Genomic DNA, 16,993 nt, shown 5'->3' with positions numbered 1-16,993 from the left:
GGCCCTCGGCGCTGGACCTCAGCATCCGGGCAGAACGATGGGGGTGGAGACGCTCCTTCAGGTATACTGGGCCGAGGCCGTTTAGGGCTTTAAAGGTCAACACCAGCACTTTGAATTGTGCTCGGAAACGTACTGGGAGCCAATGTAGGTCTTTCAAGACCGGTGTTATATGGTCTCGGCGGCCGCCCCCAGTCACCAGTCTAGCTGCCGCATTCTGGATTAGTTGTAGTTTCCGAGTCACCTTCAAAGGTAGCCCCACGTAGAGCGCATTGCAGTAGTCCAAGCGGGAGATAACCAGAGCATGCACCACTCTGGCGAGACAGTCCGCGGGCAGGTAGGGTCTCAGCCTGCGTACCAGGTGGAGTTGGTAGACAGCTGCCCTGGACACAGAATTGACCTGCGCCTCCATGGACAGCTGTGAGTCCAAAATGACTCCCAGGCTGCGCACCTGGTCCTTCAGGGGCACAGTTACCCCATTCAGGACCAGGGAGTCCTCCACACCAGCCCGCCCCCTGTCCCCCAAAAACAGTACTTCTGTCTTGTCAGGATTCAACCTCAATCCATTAGCCGCCATCCATCCTCCAACTGCCTCCAGGCACTCACACAGGACCTTCACCGCCTTCACTGGTTCTGATTTGAAAGAGAGGTAGAGCTGGGTATCATCTGCATATTGATGGACACCCAGTCCAAACCCCCTGATGATCTCTCCCAGTGGCTTCATATAGATGTTAAAAAGCATGGGGGAGAGGACGGAACCCTGAGGCACCCCGCAAGTGAGGGCCCAGGGGTCTGAACACTCATCCCCCACCACCACTTTCTGAACACGGCCCAGGAGGAAGGAGCGAAACCACTGCATAACAGTGCCCCCAGCTCCCAGCCCCTCTAGACGGTCCAGAAGGATGTTATGGTCGATTGTATCAAAGGCCGCTGAGAGATCCAGCAGAACCAGGAAACAACTCTCACCTTTGTCCCTAGCTCGCCGGAGATCATCAACCAGCAACAATGTTCATCTCTTTGCATTTATTGACATTGAACCACATTTGCCATTATGTTACTCATTCAACATCTTGTAGACATCCTTTTTGGAGTTCTTTTGCAATCTATTTTTCTTTTAATCATCTTCAATAATTTGGGATAATTGCAAACTTGGAAAGCTCATTGCTCACTCCTAACTCAGGATCATTGATGGGCAAGTTGAAAAACACCAGCTCCAATTTGGGTGGCATTCCACTTCTTGCATCCCTCCATTGTGAGAATTACTCATTTATTCCTAATCTCCATCCCTGTTCTTCAATAAGTTACCAATCCTCACACTTCAAATATGGAAAGGTGGAAGGGAAATACATTAGTCCACGTGTACTGCCATTGCTAAGAACACCAGTTATTCTTAATACTGCCTTGCTGAAATAGATTAACTGAAGTTATAATGATTGCCCAGAATTACAAGCCCTATAACCAGTAGGAAAGCTTGTGTAGGGTCTGGTCTCCCTCTTTCCAATCCTCCCTTAGCCACTACTGAGCTCCAAAATGCTGGAGAGTTCAGTTTTCAAGTGAGACAAAGCAGATGTCATTTAAACATATGAGGCACACCATAAGATAATTCTTTCTGGTCTCACTGAACGCTCTGTATTTGGTGATATTAAAGTTGCAGTGTCTCCTCACACACCCACACCCTTTTCCTTTATTTTTCACCATTTACCATGTGCTTTTCTGATGAATCCCTTCTGCTTGGACAAAAATGGAAATTCCTTTCGGAGCCTCCTTCATTTGAAGTCAGCTTTATAGAATAGAAAACTGGGTGAAGAATCTTCAAAGTGTATTTATATAGTCAGATATAAGTGTGTGAGGCTACTGTATAAAAGTTGCTGAGTGCTACAAAGGCAGAGTGCCCTGAACCATTCTTGGAGTTCCAGGGCTTCTATAGCCACTGTCTTGTCTCTGTGTTAGTTGGAGTGACGATCCCCATGGTGTGATGTTCTTCCTTGTCCCAGTCTTGTAGTCGTAGCTTATTAACTGTGCGTAATGCGAAAGGATGAGCTTTGCTACAGGAGGGGGCTAAGGGAGACGTGAGCTCCAGACCTGAACTAAGGAAAACATTTACATATTTGAAATTTGAAATAGAATTGTAGAGTTGGAAGGGTCTGCAAGGATCATCTAGCCTGCAATGCAAGAATCTTTCACCCAATGTGGGGCTTGAACTCACAACCCTGAGATTAAGAGCCCTCATGCTCTACCAACTGAGCTATCCCTCAGATAGTTAATGGGTCATTCCTTCTGAGGAAATGGCACTGCACTGGATTGGTATTCATTTGGGGTACAGTAGAAAAGTGTGGGTAAGGGAACCTGTTTGACTGAAGGGTAAAGTAAAGAACGCTTCAGATAAATAGATAAGCTCCCTCCTAATGACAAAGACATGGGACGCGGGTGGCGCTGTGGTCTAAACCACTGAGCCTTGGGCCTGCCAATCAAAAGGTCGGCGGTTCGAATCCCACGACGGGGTGAGCTCCCGTTGCTCGGTCCCAGCTCCTGCCACCCTAGCAGTTTGAAAGCACCCCAAAAAGTGCAAGTAGATTAATAGGTACCGCTCCGGCAGGAAGGTAAATGGCATTTCCATGCGCTGCTCTGGTGTTGGTGTTCCGTTGCGCCAGAAGCGGCTTAGTCATGCTGGCCACATGACCCAGAAAAACAAGAAGAACATATCAGCAGGCTTATTTGCAGAAGCACAAAAAACCCACTCTTTTAAAAACCCTCTAAGACAAAACAAAACCCCTGCAAGCAAACATAAAACAGCCTGGCAAACAGTATCCACAAAAGGTAGAGACAGTTGCAAAAAACCAAAACAAAAAACTAGGACGCAGTAGAATGCTAGGTTGGGAAGGAAGGAATGGTTCGAAACAGGAACAAGAACATTCCTTTTAATAGGGGATGATGAGCTGCAACATTTTGCTGCAGGCCACCCTGTGTGTGCGCATACATGCAAACAAACAAGATCAGGCTTCAGGACATGAGAGCATTGTGCTAAAGCAGTCATACAACATGCCTGAAGCTGAAGTGTGTCAGGTGAGGGTTGGGCCTCCCTTCCCCATCAAACACAAGGTATCATTTCAGTGCTGGAAGATGCTGGGTTTTCCTGTAGCAGAGGAACAATCTTGAGAGAAGGCATTTCTCTCTGTCCCCTGCCACACAAAAAAAGAGTTATGAGAGTGCTAGCTGGAAAAGAAGTTGTTTGCGCTCCCCTTGCAAAATGGCTTCTTTTCAACCTGAGCTCTCCGTTTGCTAGAGCTTATTTTCCAAAACGGGAGGAAGGAGAGGCCATGCAGGGAAGAAGCAGGGCATCTGTCCAATAAAATATATTGATTAGGCATGCTCTTGCTTTTTCTCTGTCATGTGTGGGCGTCTGGAGTTCATATGTGTGTGTTTTTCCCTTTTTGCAGGCAGGTGAACAGATCCATGTCAGTCTCCCACTCTCCCAGCAAGTTTCTAATGAAAGCAGGCTCTCCATGTCGGAATCTGTCTCTGAGTTCTTCGATGCGCAGGAGGTGCTTCTGTCTGCAAGCTCATCAGAAAACGAGGTTAGGCAGTGAAAGCCTGATTATTTCTTCTGCTGTGCTCTATATAATTATAATGCATTTGGGATCAAGTACCGAACTTTTGGGGACGCAGGTGGCACTGTGGGTTAAACCACAGAGCCTAGGACTTGCCGATCAGAAGGTCAGCAGTTTGAATCCCCGTAACGGGGTGAGCTCCTGTTGCTCGGTCCCTGCTCCTGCCAACCTAGCAGTTCGAAAGCACCTCAAAGTGCAAGTAGATAAATAGGTACCACTCCGGCAGGAAGGTAAACGGTATTTCCGTGCGCTGCTCTGGTTTGCCAGAAGCGGCTTAGTCATGCTGGCCAGATGATCCAGAAGCTGTACGCCGGCTCCCTCGGTCAATAAAGCAAGATGAGTGCCGCAACTCCAGAGTCAGCCACAACTGGACCTAAAGGTCAGGGATCCCTTTACCTTTACCTTTACCTTTACTGAACTTTTGATCCTAATTCGGAAGGCTTGGACATGGACACAGCAGTCTCCTGGTTCAAATCACATCTCCACTATGAGGTTAAGTTGTTGACCATAGGCAAGACACTATCTCAAAATGAAATATGACGATAAAAATCCTAACCTATCACACAAAGTCCTAAGAATTAGGTGAAGCTCTTAGAACAATCTGACAGGTCCAAGAGTAGTCCCACTGATTTTTGTCGGGTTAATCTGAAGTAAAGGAGCTGCTTGCCACTTAATTGCCTTGAGATCATGGCCAGAGGCAGCAATTCGTGACCCATTTGCTCCGCCTTCCTCCTGTTAAAAGCAGGCAGCAGTGTTGTGAAATGAGTGACACGTAAATTGCTACCATTTTATTTCCCCCATATTCTCTTCTTTGGACGGAAGTAAATTAGTAGCTCAGTTTTGACGCCCCCACCCTGTTCCTTCGCTTACTGGTTTTTCATTTGCCCTGGCAAGAAAATTTGTTTTTCTTTCCTTAAAACAGGGGTGGGCCACATAGGGCCCTCAACTACTCTCTCTGCAACCCACCAAGCTGTGGGGAAAACTTGCCCACTCTTCCCACTGCCCAGGTAATCCGCCATCAGCAGGACAGCAGGGAAGAGAACTGTTTCCTCCTCTTCAAAAGGGGTTATACTGTATCCTGAAGCATCTGACTTCCCATGAATGATTGAGTGTGTGCTTCCCTGTGCATACAGCTCTTTGGGAGGCCGGTTGGAGGTAATTTAAATGGAGAAATAAGACATACATGTGCGACCCATGTATCGTATTTTTCGCTCTATAGGACGCACTCGACCCGTAAGACGCACCTAGTTTTTAGAGGAAGAAAACAAGGGAAAAAATATTCCTGCACAGCCTGCATTCGCTCCATAAGACGCACACACATTTCCCCTTACTTTTTAGGAGGGAAAGGTGCGTCTTATAGAGCGAAAAATACGGTACCTGTCTTTCCAAGACTGTCTGTGAGCATGAGTTGGTTTACGGTGTGGCAGTGTGACTGGCTCCGGTCATGCTTTCTGGGATGCAGCCCCCAACCATCTACCCACCTGTGATTGTGGTGCCAGAAAAAGTTACCCATCCCTTCTCTAAAACCATGGTTTGAAGTGTGTTTGCAGAGAATGATTTAGAGGTGTTCCCCCTATATATCATATTGACAGTGATAGGCTTACATGAGTCATCTGTATTCAATAGAACAGACACTCTTTGACCTACAGTCACTTCCAGTACAGCTTGTTCTTCAGAGAGGAAGATGGAGAGCTTACATATTTAGGCACGAGCTAAAAATGGGATAATATTGGCCAAACCAGGGTTTCACAAAACGGGCACTCTTCAGCCTGATAACAACTCTAGGATACATGCGTCACTGGGACTTGAATTTATGAAAACATTTCTATTCAGTGTTCCACTTTTTGTCTTCTTCCTCCTCCTCCTCTTCTGCTTCCATTTACTTTTCATTTAAATCTCTTTGTTTTCTTCTCTAGGCTTCTGATGATGAGTCGTACATCAGTGACGTGAGTGACAACATATCAGAAGACAACACCAGCGTTGCAGACAACGTTTCAAGGCAATGTATGCAGGGTTTTATTTTTTTTAAGTTTTAGAAAATAAGTGTTCTTTTTAGGTGTGGTGCACATATAAATCGGAACACTCTCTGGATGCAACTCAAGTCAGCGAGGGCCACTTTTACATTTTTATCCCTGTTAACTGTAGAATAGAACTCTTCTTTCTGTTTTTTACTCTAATTATTTGTATGGTTTTAGTAGATTTCATTATATGTATATAGTTTTAATTCTTTCAGTGTTTATAATTGTTTTCTTACAATGTTTTTTTCTATGTTTTTAGCGGTCCTTCTTTTTATCTGTAAGCCCCCTTGAGTCCTGTCGGGGGGAAACGTGGGGTATAAATAAATCTGTAACAACAGACCCTTTGAAATGAATGGGCCTAAGTTAGTCATGCCTATGAAATTCAGTGGGTTTACTCTGAGTACAGCTAGCATTGGATACAAACCATTTTATTTTTCATTTTTAAGTCAATGAAAGGATTTCACATCCCTGCTGTTCTGCTGTTTCCCTTCCAGTACTTAATGATGAGCTGACCGGTGGTGCTTTCAGAAATGGACGAAGGACATGCCTACCGACCCCCTGCCCTGATACTAGTAATATCAACCTGTGGAACATTTTGAGGAACAATATCGGGAAGGATCTCTCGAAAGTATCCATGCCGGTAGAGCTAAACGAGCCTCTGAATACATTGCAACACCTTTGTGAGGAACTGGAATACAGTGAACTCTTGGACAAGGCTGCTGAATCTGATGACCCCTACGAACGAATGGTAGTAAACCAGACGGAGCACACCATTCCATGTCCCTTGATGTGTTTATCCCTCTCCTAGAGCTCTAATATTGAATACAGTGGACCCTCCGGATATGAATTAAATTCGTTCCGGGGGTCTGTCCGCAACCCAAAAAGTCTGTAGGCAGAGGCGCCTCTTCTGCGCATGCGCACGGTGTGCAGAGAGCTTCTGCGCATGCGCGCACGATGAAACCCGGAAGTATACACTTCTGGGTTTGCTGTGTTCGTAACCCGAAAATTATGTATCCAGAGCGGTACATAACTAGAGGGTCCACTGTACATTTGTGCATTTTCCATTATTGAACCTCACCTCTAACGTGAAAGCAGCTAGATTCTGACATAGAGGATTTTTTTACTTTTTATCCAGCCTGTTCCTTTCGTTCGTGTACTTTCTTACAACCAGTTCAGATGGTCCTTGGCTGGCTATATCTCTGCAGATAAATGCTCACATAATTCAGATGAATGGACTTGCATACGTGTTGTAGTGAGTCTTAGGGTCCAGTCTCACATTACCTTTGCGGTATGGAAGCTGCTCACAGACATCCTTTTGCCAGAAGAGCCCATATTGTGTTTCCTCCCCCCTCCCCCCCATTGCCTTGCTTTCCAAATGGGGCAATACTAGTATGATGAAATAATCTAAGGATGCTACAGTATGGGCTCCTCCCACATAGAATCTATCTGGTCCAACCCCCTGCAGTGCAGGAATCCACATTTTGCCCAGTGTGTGGTTTGAACCCGCAACCCTGAGATTAAGAGTCTCAGGCGCTACATGGTTTGAAACTTTTGATGTTACCTTCGTAGTGTGGAAAGGAGTGATGCTACCGTAGCGGCCACACTGCTAAGGTAATGCAAGAGAAGGCACTTGGTATAAGCTTCTTGAGCGATTCTAAAGGGAAATAAGTAGTTTAAAAAACAAAAAAACCACTAGAGCCTCTGTTGCAGAGAGTGATCACTCACTTGTCTGTGTATCTATTTTGTCAGACCTGTGAATTCCAAAGGTGTAGCCACATCCCTATATTACCCTTTTCTGTGCAAGGCAGATAATGCCCTATATTCTGGCAATGAGCAAATCGCTGGGGAATTCCACTCTGCAAGCCCCGCTAGGAATTCTTTTGTTCAAGACAACTTTCAAGATGGCATGAATGGGGGGGGGGTGTGGATTCTGGGCGGACTGCTTCCATTATATTCCTATACACAGGAGTGGTGCTCCACTTTCCGGGTCTGCGAAACAGACCAAATTGTAATATGAGATGATTCTCAATAGGCTTGTAGAGATGACAATTCTCCAGAGATCTGAAAGTACTCTTTGCTTTCTCTAATTGCATAAGACACATCCATTTCTGCCCTCTTCTATCACCGACTAACTGGTGTTATTCTTTTTGTCAGCACCTGAGGATGGTGCCTAATAAAACCCAAATAAAAATCCTCAGGATGTCAATCTAGAGTAAAATTGCTTATATGGAAAAGGTGGGAGGATGCAAACTGGAAATGCAAAAAGGGGAGTGCTAGCCCCCCCGGTAGATCCTTGTGTCACAAAAAAACCCCATGTTTTCCCATTAAGGGCTTTCTAGATTGCACATCCTTTCTTTCCCCACACAATTGTCTCTGATCCCAAGACAAAAATAGCAAATATATTCTTCATCTTTAAGCCTGCTTCGGATACTGTTTGCCTTGGGAACAGATTCCAATGGATATTATTGGTGTTCCTACCTTCCCACCTCTTGGAGCGTGACTTTCCCTGTCCTTTGTTATGTTGGGACAGTGGCTATACTGCTATTGCAAGAACAGAGTTGCTGTCTGCAATTGTAGCACTAAGTTGCCAAATTGTAGCACTAACGCCAAAGGTGCTGCCATCACCCAGAAAAGGAAACACCCGTTTGCTTGCATAGTCTCTCCAGTACTGTTTGGATATTGTTTCTCAAGTTTTTTCCTTTGTTTTAACTAGGTCCTTATTGCTGCCTTTGCAACTTCAGGATATGCCTCCACTTACTACAGAGCTGGAAGCAAGCCTTTTAACCCTGTGCTTGGTGAAACTTACGAATCAATTAGGGAAGACAAAGGATTTCGTTTTTTCTCGGAGCAGGTAAAATCTGTTCCAAAAGAGACCCTCAAATAGCACCGTAACTTTAATTTGTGATTTATTTGTTTATTTTGGTTGATGCATTTCATCTTATTTTCAGAATGTTGGCTGATATGAATATGAACCTTTTAAAATGGATCTGAAAATATATATTTGTTTTTCAAGTATTAGGTGCAATTCAGCATTGTAAAGCTGAATCCAGTTTTGCAGAAATCATAGAATCCTAGAACTGTGGAGCTGGAAGGGACCCTGATGGCCCAGCCCCCTGCAATGGTCCAAGTTTCTGGATAGCTCAGTTGGTTAGAGCGTGGTGCTAATAACGCCAAGGCCGCAGGTTCAATCCCCATATGGGACAGCTGCATATCCCTGCATTGCAGGGGGTTGAGCTAGATCAGGCACCCTCAAACACAGCCCTCCAGATGTTTTGGGACTACAGTTCCCATCATCCCTGACCACTGGTCCTGTTAGCTAGGGCTGATGGGAGTTGTGGTTCCAAAACATCTGGAGGGCCGAGTTTGGGGATGCCTGAACTAGATGATCCTTAGGGTCCCTTCCAGTTCTACATTTCTCTGATTCTATGCAGGAATCTCAACAAGATCCTACATGACACATCACCATCCAATCTCTGCTTAAAAACTTCCAAGGAAGGAGAGTCCACCATCTCTTGTGGGATCTGTTTCTATTGAACAACTCTTCCTGTCAGAAAGTTCTTCCTGATGTTTCGCTGGAGTCTCCTTTTTTGTAACTTGAATCTGTTGTTTCGGACACTAGCCTTCGGAGCAGAAGAACACAGGCTTGCTCCATCTTCCCTGTGACAGATAATTGAAGATGGCTACCATATCTCCTCTCAGTCTCCTCTTTTCCAGAGTAAACATATGCAACTCTATCAACTGTTCCTCATAAGGGTAGGTTTCCAGAGTCTTGATCATCATGGACACTCACCTCTGCACAAGTTCCAGCTTGTCAATATCCTTCTTAAATTGTGGTGCCCAGAAATGCACACAATATTACTGGTGGGGTCTGATCAAGGCAAAATAGAGCGGTACTATGACTTCCCTTGATCGGGACACTATACTTCTGTTGATGCAGCCTAGAATAGCAGTAGCTTTTTCTGCTGCTCCATCATCTCTCTTTTATGTAAGGTGTCTGTTACAGTGATGATAAAAATGAAAGTCTTTTGCACAATTCCTCACCACCGTAATTTTTTATTTCAGGTTAGCCACCACCCACCCATTTCTGCCTGTCACTGTGAATCAAAGAATTTTGTGTTTTGGCAAGGTATACATTTTAATTCACAAGCCTAAAGACCAAATTTAGTTCTGTTTTTGTTTTTTTTAAAAAAGCGAAAACTTACAATTACATGCATAGTTTCATTTTTGTGGAATTTAATGAAAAGGTTAATATAATTGTGAAGCCTGCTGTTTTAGGTCTTTCACTTTCGTATTAGACAAAGACAAATAATGGTTTGTTGCATTTGTAGAACTTCTGTAATTTGCAGCTTTCTGAATCTTTGCTATGTTATTCAGATATCAGGTGGAAAAACAAATTCTGGGGCAAGTCAATGGAAATACTGCCAATCGGAACATTGAATGTCACGCTTCCAAAGTAAGCAGCTTCTTCATTCTTTTCCTGTTTGTTTGTTTGTTTCTTCTTCATTCTGGAAAAGCAGTTCCATGAGACTAATTTAGGCACTTCAAGTCCCAGATGCACACTGATGAATAATGTAGCAAAACTGAAGCCAGACAAGGCAGGGAGCACATAGCAGCAGCTTGCATGTAGTGATAAGGCAACTGGGATCTCTGAATAATTACTTGCTCTACCTCCTATTATTAGATGCTGCAACTATGTTTGATCAAACAGTTGTGAACATTAGGCTAGTTAATTCACAGCAGCTTCCTGAGTGGGAGACGTTTTAGTACTGTGTTTGCTTTGCACAGTAAAAGGAAGCATATTCCTTTTTTTTTTTTGGTAAAAATTGTTCAGATTTCCCCTAGGAGGAAAAAGGTGAGAGGCATCATGGTAACTCAAAATGAGGTGTGTTCTTGTAAAACATGAGGTTTCACAATGACATGAACTCTTACCTATAGAGTGTGGCAGATAAGGGTGAGTCCTGTTTCAGTGCAAGGAAGCTTGGGAAAGTATTACTGTCCTGCAATGTGTACCTCCTGCAGTTTCTTTGCAGTTGGTCAGCTAATCCTGCAGTTACTCTGCTCATCTCATCTTGTTTCATTCAGAACCAGTCCGGTGGAATAAACAGCGTAATGTGCTTAAAAGTTGGGGAGAACTGGGTTCAAAACTCTAATGAACCATGAAGCTCAATGTGGGGCTTTGGGCAACTCGCAATTTCTCGGCCTAATCTACTTAATAGAGTTTTTTGAGGACAAAACAGGTTTTTTTATATAATACTGTGCGGAACCAATGTAACCGTAGTAGGAGAACACATACTATGATGTCTGGCAGAAGGATTAATAATAATAATAATAATAATAATTAATAATAATAATGAAATTTATATACTGCCCTTCATCCAGAGATCACAGCTTACAACATAAAAAGATTGTTTTAGAATAATATTATCCAAAATGTATCTTCATTATAGAGGGCTGTAATGTTTCACAGAGCATTAAGTGTCTGTAGTGGGACAGAGTTGACTGACTATCTGTGAGAATAACCAATAACCAATGGTTAAGCACCGGGGGGGGGGGGACGGGACTGCCAGTTCTCTGTGGACACCCTATTCCTTTCGCCTCCACCTTCAAAAGTGCAATGGCTATATGGCTACTAGAAGCAAAGCCTTCTTAGTATTGGCACCCTGGCTGTGGAAGGCCCTTACCTCTGGCACATTTGTCAGGCACTCACACTTCCTTATGTTTTAGAAATAAGTTTTAAATATCTTTATTTACCCAGGCCTTTGGTGGCTTTGGAAATCAGCGGGGGTAGTGTTTATGATTGCTGTCCGTTCTGTACTGCTGTTCTGTTCTTATTTTATTGTTGTGCTTTTGCTTTATTACCTTCTTTTTTTTAACTGGTTTTAAATTATTTATTGTTCTAACTGATTTGCAATTCAACCCCTAGCCATAGCTGTCAACTTTTCCCTTTTCTTGCAAGGAATCCTATTCGGAATAAGGGAATTTCCTTTAAAAAAAGGGAACCGTTGACAGCTATGCCCCTAGCAGGATACAAATACATGTAAAAAGTGTGGGTATTTTCATATTTGAGTTCTATTGGTGGTCCATTGGCTTTCGATATTGGAAGGGGGAGTACTGTTTCATTTGTGAGTAGGCAGTGGTTTGGAAAGGGCATTTTTGGAGCACAGTTTCCACAGCTAACTCTCTTTGCAGGTACGGTGATTCCTACGTATGGAACAAAGTCACTACTTGCATACACAACATCCTCAGTGGAAGGAGATGGATAGAACATTATGGAGAAATAACCATCAGAAACACAAAAAGCAGCGTTTGTATTTGTAAACTCACATTCATCAAGGTAACGTTTCTTTGATACTCATTATGGCCCATTGCACAGCAGCCTCTGGGAGCACACAGGGCAGGTTCACTAGCTGGAGGTACCAGTTGTATGAATTGTATGAATCTGTGCACCAAGTGTGGGCGATAAATATAAGACCCTTTCACTTGTTGCCAGCGGTCATGCTAATTGCATTGGCAAGGTCTTTATCCTCTGTACCTCTTTGGGACTGCATTTGAAGATATTTGGCACAATACGATAAGGGGTGGAGGTGGTGGTGTCTGAATCATCCCCATTCCCCACCCGCTTCTGGCAGCTCATTGGCACTGCCTAGCTGTTGGATGGGTGTGATACAGATCTGCCTGTCAGAAGGTCTGGTCTTGTTGAAAGTTGATACCTAGTTGTAGCCCTGACACCTGAAACTGGGGTGATTTACCTTAACAGTTAAGAAAAAGGCTACAGATCTTTTGTTTCCTTGCATTTTTTTTTTTTAGGTGAATTACTGGAATTCGAACGTGAATGAAGTCCAAGGCGTTGTCATGGACCAAGAAGGAAAGGTGGTCCATCGCCTCTTTGGGAAGTGGCATGAAGGGTTGTACTGTGGAGTTGGGCCTTCGGCAAAATGTATATGGAGACCAGGTATGAACCTATCAGAGGAACAGCTCTTTTAGGTAAAGAGGTGGGGTGGATTCAATGCTTGTACTATGGGTGAAGGAGCTTCATCATCGTATCAAGTATGGCAGACTGGAATGACTCTAGCTCAGGCTTCCTCAAACTCGGCCCTCCAGATGTTTTTTGGCCTACAACTCCCATGATCCCTAGCTAGCAGGACCAGTGGTCAGGGATGATGGGAATTGTAGTCTCAAAACATCTGGAGGGCTGAGTTTGAGGAAGCCTGCTTGAGATAGACCAAAGGGGCCAAGCTGCAGGCTATGCTTCATGCGCTACATCTCTTGTTTTCATTTAATTACAAGTGCGGGGAGCCGGTGTCACTGGGATTGCAGGATGTATGAGGGCGAGATTTATCCCTTTCTTCTTCCAGTCACAGAGTCTCCTGAAAATCTCCTCCTAGCAGCTGCAAGGCTTAAAGACTCTCACTGGCACCAATAGAAACTGTTTTCTATGCACAGTAACCGTGCTGGTGGCTTGGCAGAGGCAGGGAGAGAAATCTCTTGGTGTGCTGCAAACCCAATCATAAAAGTTGACACAGCAAGACTGGAAGCATTCGCACTACAAAATACTGCATACTTCCTCTTTGAAAGATAATCAATTGGGGATTTCTAATTACAGTGGTACCTCGGGTTACATATGCTTCGGGTTACAAACACTTCAGGTTACAAACTCCACTAGCCCGGAAGTAGTATCTCAGGTGGTGAACTATGCCCCAGGATGAGAACAGAAAACACGTGGCGGCAGCAGGAGGCCCCATTAGCAAAAGCGCGCCTCAGGTTAAGAACGGTTTCAGGTTAAGAACGGACCTCTGGAACGAATTAAGTTTGTAACCCAAGGTACCACTGTACTTGTTAACTGGTCTCCAATAAGCATTCTTTGTCACAGCAATAATAGGACCACCTGATTTGAAAATGGAAGCTCTGGTGTATTGGTTGTTCCTAATTTACAAAGAATACCAGTTGCCTTTTCCGAACTGTTACTTGGAGAAATAAACCCAGCTCTGGTTTACAGACTGTCTCACCACAGCGGCAGGTGCAGGGAAGAGCCATTGCTCCGTGCTAGGCCACATAAAATAATAGAATTGTAAAGTTGGAAGGGGACCCTGAAGATCCTCTAGTCCAACCTCCTGCAATGCAGGAATATGCAGCTGTCCCACAAAGGGATTGAACCTGCAACCTGGGGTTATCAGCACCAACTGAGCTATCACATCAGGCCTGAGGTTCAGACCCCAGCAATGAGACCTCTAAAAATCTCTGGTAAGAGGGGTATGAAAGGTCAGAGAACCTTTGCCAGAGTACACAACACTGGACCAGTGGCCAAGGGCATCTTCATATGCAGCTCATAGGTATTCTCCTCTCCCTAATAGATGCTTCAGTACTCTCCGTTTAAATAGCTGGGCCATCGATTGGCCTGGGTCAAACTTTTCCAGGTGGAGGCTACTTGAAGCAGGACCCACATAGTGCCCTATCATGCTCACGGTGTAAAAGTGTTTGTTCCATGAATTTTCTCCCAGCAGGCCGAGTTTTCAGACCGGCACGACTCTCCTCCGGGAGTGAGGGGATGCTGGTGTTGAAAGGCTCTGAATGAGGCAGAGGAACCCTGGGATGCCCAGGCACTGTGTATAATGGCAGCAAGATATGTAGAAGGCACCACCTCAGGTGGCAGCTCAGTGGCACGTAGAGCAAGCCTTAGTCCACCCCACAGACAGTGGTTAGAACTGAGAGTGGTGCTGACTGTCTTTTGGCAGTGCTTGCATGACGTTTGACCAGTGTCAGTTTATCACCAGTAGTTAGAGCCAACTTCAGGAGCTGCAGGCAGGGATTTTGACCTTCTGTATTCCGAGGACCATGTCTTCTTTGTTCACAAAGCTACTCACTTTGTCTTATCTGTTAATGCAGGCTCCATGCCCACCAACTACGAGCATTATTATGGCTTCACAAGGTTTGCCATTGAGCTGAATGAGTTAGATCCTGCACTGAAAGATCTTCTTCCAAGAACAGATGCCCGATTCAGGCCAGACCAAAGGCAAGAATCACTTGGTTGTTGTTGTTTAATGCTCAGCGGCTGCTTTCAAACATAGATTTGATTTTAGGACCCCAATGTTTAGTCCAGGGGTGGGGAAGCTTCGTTAGCATGAGGGCCAGATTCCCTCGTGGGTCATTTTCCAGGGACTCAGTGGTGGGTGAGTTTATCCAGGCACAAAAGGTGCAGCTTTTAAATTTGTACTGTAGGCTACTTTCCAGCCAAGCAAAAAATAAGAGGTTGCCGTGAGACTGACTGGATGCAAAGGAGTGGTGGGAGCCACAATCTCTGGAACCCCCAAAGGGAAGAAGGCTCAGAGCCAGGGGACTGGTGATGGGGCGTTGATGAGTGGTCAGAGGGAGAAGATTGGAATGAGGAGGTGTTGTAAGCTGAAGGTAACAGGGTTTAGTGAGCAGGAAGATGCTGTGGCAGAGAGCAGTTCAGAATCAGAGGCAGGAGAGGAGGCTGGAGAGTAGGGGAGGAGGCAGAAATGAATCAGGCTGTTGAAGAAGCCAGGGGGTCTCCCTCTCCTGCTGTGACCAGCTCCCCTCCCTCCTGGTCTCCCAGAACCAGAAGAAGTATGAAGAGAGTGGAGCAAAAACAGACAAGGTGTCGGAGTCTCAGATTGCTAGGGAAGGACCCAAGGGAGGAAGAGTCTTGGGGAGCACTGGGAAGGCGTGGCCCTTCAGTCCTCGCAACTGCCTCATTGGGGCAAGATCTGCTGGGAAGAGTTGCTGTGCTCACTAGGCCTGAGCTGTTGTTTATTTGAACAAAGAGTTAACTCCACTGACGCCTTGCGAGTTATTGCTGGCCTGCTCCCAACACCGGCCCTGATAGAGGTTTACACACAAGTAAACCTGGTAAGTAAGAGGCACTATTGCAGTACAAGGACACGTTCCAGCCAGGCAAAAACACCCAGGGAGGCTGCAGAGCAGGGCCAGTGAAAGGGTCTCACCTGTGCAGAGTCCCAAAGGCTGGACAGAGAGAGACATGGTGGCCATTGTGGCCCTTGGACCTGAAGTTCCCCACTCCTAGTTTAGTCCATCACTTTGTAACATGACTTGCTTTAAAAACCTTTGATCAACTAAGGGTCTGCCCCACACTAATCAGGAAGGTTGGTTTGTTTATGATTCAGGTAGCTATAAAAGTTACATTGGGCAGCTGCTGTCTTAGCAGAGGCATTGCTCTTCACTCCCAAGAGGAACTGACTCTTTTAAGATTGGCATGGGGTTTGCATAGAACAAAATAAGCATGCTGCTTGTTCAAAACAATTGTGTGCTTTTAAAAAAACCATTATTAATTTATTCTGGTTTAATCAGCAAGTCAGTATAACAATCATCTAAAACTCACATGCTTAATAATTAAAGATTTCTTTAATTAATTGGATCTCATCCCTGCTAATTTTATTTGAACTGCAGTGTCTGGATGGTACGGATCCAGCAACTCTTGATGGGTGTAGGTTTGTCATCTCCGGGGTTTTGTTGATTCGTTCCAGTGCTTGAATGTTGGTATACTGTATATTCGAAGTTCCACTTGCTTTATTTCAGGCTTTTGGAAGACGGGGATTTAGAAGCAGCAGCCTCAGAAAAACTAAGAATAGAAGAACTCCAGAGAAGTCGAAGACGCTACTTAGAAGAAAATAATATGGAACATGTACCAAAATTTTTTAAGTATGTAAACTCAGGAATGTGGTTTGTTCCCCCCCCCTTGCTAACAGATACACCACCAGCCTGGTAACAGAGTGGGAAAATTTAAATAGTTGAAACTGGGTTGAGGAGTTGGCAGCTTATAAAGGTTATGAGTAAACTAAGGTTTACTCAAAGTAGACCCATTGAAATTAATGGGCATTTAACTTCATAATGGTCATTAACTTCAGTGGGTTTACTCCGAGCAAAGCTTAGTGGAATACCACCCATTGTTATCACAATTAACTTTTTACAGAAATATTTCCATGAGTTGTTGAGACAGTTTCATTTTCAGGCTTGGAAAAATGCATTTATGTGGAAAATGTCTGTTTCTTCTCATTGCGCAGGCTGAGAGATAAAAAACAAAACACACCCAAGAAACAAAAACAAAATTTGATTATAAGCCCTGTTTGGCTGGGACTTCTGGTGTGAGGTAATGTTCAGGTTGACATCACCTGACTAGCACTCATAGAGACTGCCACTTATAAAGGTACAATCGGGAGCTTGTGTTATGGTTCCACTTCATTCATGGCTCCAGCCTTACCTGCCCCACACCTGATGTCCTATAGGAACTTTTTTAAAAGCTGAAATACTGCCTGTTTGTCATTTTGTGGGCTGAATTCAACCCCTCTGTTCCCTCTTCCTTACCAAATAACTGGTTGATGGGATTTTTGCTTC

The 16,993-nt window shown here is 44.6% G+C and overlaps 1 protein-coding gene across 14 annotated transcripts in view; it reads left to right on the top strand.

The window, feature by feature from the left end:
* The window catches only part of OSBPL6 (oxysterol binding protein like 6), a 95,566-nt gene that overhangs the window by 73,386 nt on the left and 5,187 nt on the right, over positions 1-16,993 (top strand). For all 14 annotated transcript variants that reach the window (XM_053409910.1, XM_053409893.1, XM_053409933.1 and 11 more), the window contains 10 exons: positions 3,435-3,572; positions 5,522-5,609; positions 6,118-6,371; positions 8,337-8,474; positions 9,686-9,749; positions 9,998-10,076; positions 11,813-11,957; positions 12,431-12,575; positions 14,507-14,633; positions 16,178-16,300. In XM_053409910.1, coding sequence (XP_053265885.1) covers positions 3,435-3,572; positions 5,522-5,609; positions 6,118-6,371; positions 8,337-8,474; positions 9,686-9,749; positions 9,998-10,076; positions 11,813-11,957; positions 12,431-12,575; positions 14,507-14,633; positions 16,178-16,300 — 1,301 coding nt within the window. The remainder of the gene's footprint in view (positions 1-3,434; positions 3,573-5,521; positions 5,610-6,117; positions 6,372-8,336; positions 8,475-9,685; positions 9,750-9,997; positions 10,077-11,812; positions 11,958-12,430; positions 12,576-14,506; positions 14,634-16,177; positions 16,301-16,993) is intronic.

Source organism: Podarcis raffonei, chromosome 1, assembly GCF_027172205.1.
Source record: "Podarcis raffonei isolate rPodRaf1 chromosome 1, rPodRaf1.pri, whole genome shotgun sequence".
NCBI classification, from domain to species: Eukaryota; Metazoa; Chordata; class Lepidosauria; order Squamata; family Lacertidae; genus Podarcis; species Podarcis raffonei.
The sequence above is the reverse complement of the archived record's forward strand: the minus strand, read 5'-3'. Positions and strand labels throughout refer to the sequence as shown.